Source organism: Cryptomeria japonica, chromosome 2 (genome assembly GCF_030272615.1).
Source record: "Cryptomeria japonica chromosome 2, Sugi_1.0, whole genome shotgun sequence".
NCBI classification, from domain to species: Eukaryota; Viridiplantae; Streptophyta; class Pinopsida; order Cupressales; family Cupressaceae; genus Cryptomeria; species Cryptomeria japonica.
In genome coordinates, this window is record NC_081406.1 from 539,517,579 (window position 1) to 539,520,686 (window position 3,108).

At 35.9% G+C, this 3,108-nt stretch overlaps 1 protein-coding gene across 1 annotated transcript; it reads right to left on the reverse strand.

Annotated features, from left to right (window-relative positions):
• Positions 1–972: 972 nt before the first annotated feature.
• On the reverse strand, positions 973–2,845 carry LOC131066757 (benzyl alcohol O-benzoyltransferase). The gene is made up of 2 exons (XM_058001589.2): positions 2,203–2,845; positions 973–2,046 (listed from the first exon to the last, which is right to left on the reverse strand). The coding sequence occupies exons 1-2, from the start codon at positions 2,632–2,634 to the stop codon at positions 1,312–1,314; spliced, it is 1,167 nt and encodes a 388-aa protein (XP_057857572.2). The 5' UTR covers positions 2,635–2,845; the 3' UTR covers positions 973–1,311.
• Positions 2,846–3,108: the final 263 nt, after the last annotated feature.

Sequence of the window (3,108 nt, forward strand, 5' to 3'; positions counted from 1 at the left end):
TTATCTTGTGATAGACCTAAATTATCTTATTTTATTTTAAAATTATTTAAGAAACTTTTTATTTTATATACTTAATATTTCAATTGTGCCAGTCACAGTTACACCTTGTATGAATCAAACTTAAGGTCAAGGTCAAACCTAACTACTCTAATATTCATTGTTTGATAATATTAAAATAAATTAAGCTTGCAAGATTTTATTAATCTAAAACTATTATTGTCATGCCAACTCATCTAATAACAAGATAACAAATTCTTTACCGTGCCTCTAAATAAATAATAAATTTACTCTTATTACAATACTACAAAGCCGAGTACACATCACTAAGTGGTACTTGTTTTTTAGAGAAACAGGCAGTCTATTATAATTCTTTAAAAATCATAAACATATAATATTCAAACTTCTTGTAAAATAGTGGAGTTGTAGCATTTAGGAATTAAAGTCTTAGGTGAATATTCAAGTTGAAAATGTATAACCACTATTTAAAGAAAAATATTACATGATTGCACATATTTCACCCCTCTTTTATAATATTTCCATCCTAATCTTACTTACCAAAATATCTTCATGTTTTGAAAAAAAAAAAAAATTACCCATACATTTAGATCAAAACAAAAAATCATCAATAAAGAGAGAAATATTTTAAAAACTCGACAATAAAATAAATTTAACTAAATCCAACCTATTGCCCATATTCTCGGTTTCAATTTTGTTTTTTTCAACTACCCCATAACTTTATTATGCTCACAATTCTATCCAAGTGTGAATAATAAGGATAAGGTACTAAAAACAAAGGATAAACATTGGATTCATAGCCAATTTATGCCCAAGGAATGCCAAAGATAAAGGTTAAGCCAGAATGGAAAATATTAGAAAAGATAAAAATAATGCAGTTTTATACTCTAGAACAACATAATGTAATATGCAGTTTGCTATTCTAGAACAACATAATGTAACCATTTTGGAGAAAAATAAGATTAATAGAAAGAAACTCCAAATAAATTTAATTTGAAACCAAATAAGAGATGGTGTTTCAAGGGATGGAGTTGTTTATGGCTTATTCTTTAGAGAAATAGATTATCTAATGTAATTATTTTAAAATTACAAAATACAATTTAAAATATTCTCCTAAAATAATGCCTATAGATTTTCAAAGGGAGGATAGTACCAAAGGTTCCTCCTCCATGACCTTGGTCATTTCTAATTGAAACTTTAGCATGGCCTCCGAGGGTAAACAAACAGGAACTAATATTCCTTTAATTCCATAATTATTTCGATGAGGAATGAGAAAGCTAGAGAAACCCGGCACAACTACCCCTCCACCTTTAACAGGCCCACCACACCATAGACTGCCTTGCCCCACCCAAAATCCACATCTCCAAACCTAAGCTTGGTCATATCAGAAACCACAAAACTCCTTAACAGAGTAATATGAGGTCGACCCTTGACCTCCATCAAGTCAATCACTGACTTCATGTATTCATTGTTAACCATTGTTTTAGCTCTATTAATTAACTCCACTGCATAGGACAAGGGTTTGTTTGCCACTTCTCTGACTGTAGTCTTGGCACTGGCGAAGGTAAATGAGTTGCCATAGTAGCCATGCGGAAGTGGGGGTTCGAATTTGGAGCAAACATCTATTGGGAATATGAAGCGTACCTCTTTATCTGCCGCCATGTTTAGGGCTCTGGTTCTCACTCGCCACAGGCACCCTGATAATACTTCGAAAGTTGGGGTTTTCTGCGGTACTTGTCTTTTTAGGGATGCGATTTCCTTGGGCCCAAAGAAGAAGGAAGCATGGCTCATTTCATTTGCAGTCATGATTTGCCGTGGTACTTGATCATATTCGTAATGAGGGAAGTTGATCGAGGGTTTCAAACGGGGTTTTAGCATCTCTCTTTCCCATACTGGAGGGATTGATGGACCGCTTGCTCCCATGGCTATTTCACCCAAAGCTGTCAAGAATTGGATCAGTCCCTTTGAATCTGTCATGATGTGGTTCAACAGCAGAGCAAATATAAAGCCTTTACATTTCAAACGCATTACCTGCAAATTCATCATAAATATACAAAATCGTGAGGAAATTGAGGAAAATGAACGGAAGTAGCACAATAATTTCCCCTGAACTCACAGATCTGCTCCCCATGGCACAGAAACAGAAACTAGGAACAAATATCTGATAAAAACCCAAGATTTACAGACCTGAATGAGAAGAAGGGGAGAGTTGATGACAGTCTGGGGGCTGAGAATGTCGTGCAGCAGGTCATCAAAACCGGGAATCGGCGGTTGAACATTTCCAAACTCAGCGAGAGTAACATCTGCATCTGCTTCCACAAACAGAACTCCTTCGCCTGTACATTCTACCAAAAGCTTCCCAGCAGCCGCCTCTCTCAGCCTTCCAGCAAAAGGGTAATAATGCACCAGAACCTTTCCCAGAGCTTCTCTGATAACTTTAGCAGGATCTTGGTACTCTTTCAGAATGTTATGCTTATAAAACTGAACAAAAGGGATGTGAAATCTGAGGCCTGCCTGATCATCAATGTTGGAAAGATAGAGAATTTCCCTGGGAGTAGGCAAAGAAGGAGCCACAAGGACAGCTTCCTGCCTTCTCACCTTAAACTTGAGAGCTGCCATTAACACAGAGCTTATGAAACTGCAGAAACAGAGCTTATGTGAACAAAGCTTTAAATTTTGCTGTAACAAATCAGAGGAGGACTCAAAAGTGAAGAAAAATTTCCCAGCGCTAGTGCATTTACATAGAAATTTTCGTTCCTGAAGCTTCTCCGATTTCTCAGCTCGTGCAATTTGGTGGCAGCTTCCATTGTAATCAGACAACTACATTTTTTAGTAGCGAGGAAAATGTGACTTTTTTCAGTGCACGATTCTGTCGTGCTGTATTTCAAATATGTATGATCCGTACATTAGGCACTAATTATTTGGCATCAAAGGTTAATAAGGTGCGTAAGCCAAAAGTTAAGCGCTAAAATCGCTTAGCTAATCAGTAGTTGGGGTATTTGTCAGGTGAAGTATTCATTGAAAGAGCTGAAAAATGGGGGTTAAATATTTGATTTTAATGTTTATTTAATTCTATTTGATGATTATTTAATT

Excerpts from the sequence above, each read along its gene's own strand:
- LOC131066757 (XM_058001589.2), bottom strand. The coding sequence starts at position 2,634 with ATGGCAGCTCTCAAGTTTAAGGTGAGAAGGCAGGAAGCTGTCCTTGTG. Across the intron at positions 2,047-2,202 it reads CTCCCCTTCTTCTCATTCAG|GTAATGCGTTTGAAATGTAA; the intron begins GTCTGTAAATCT and ends ATGAATTTGCAG.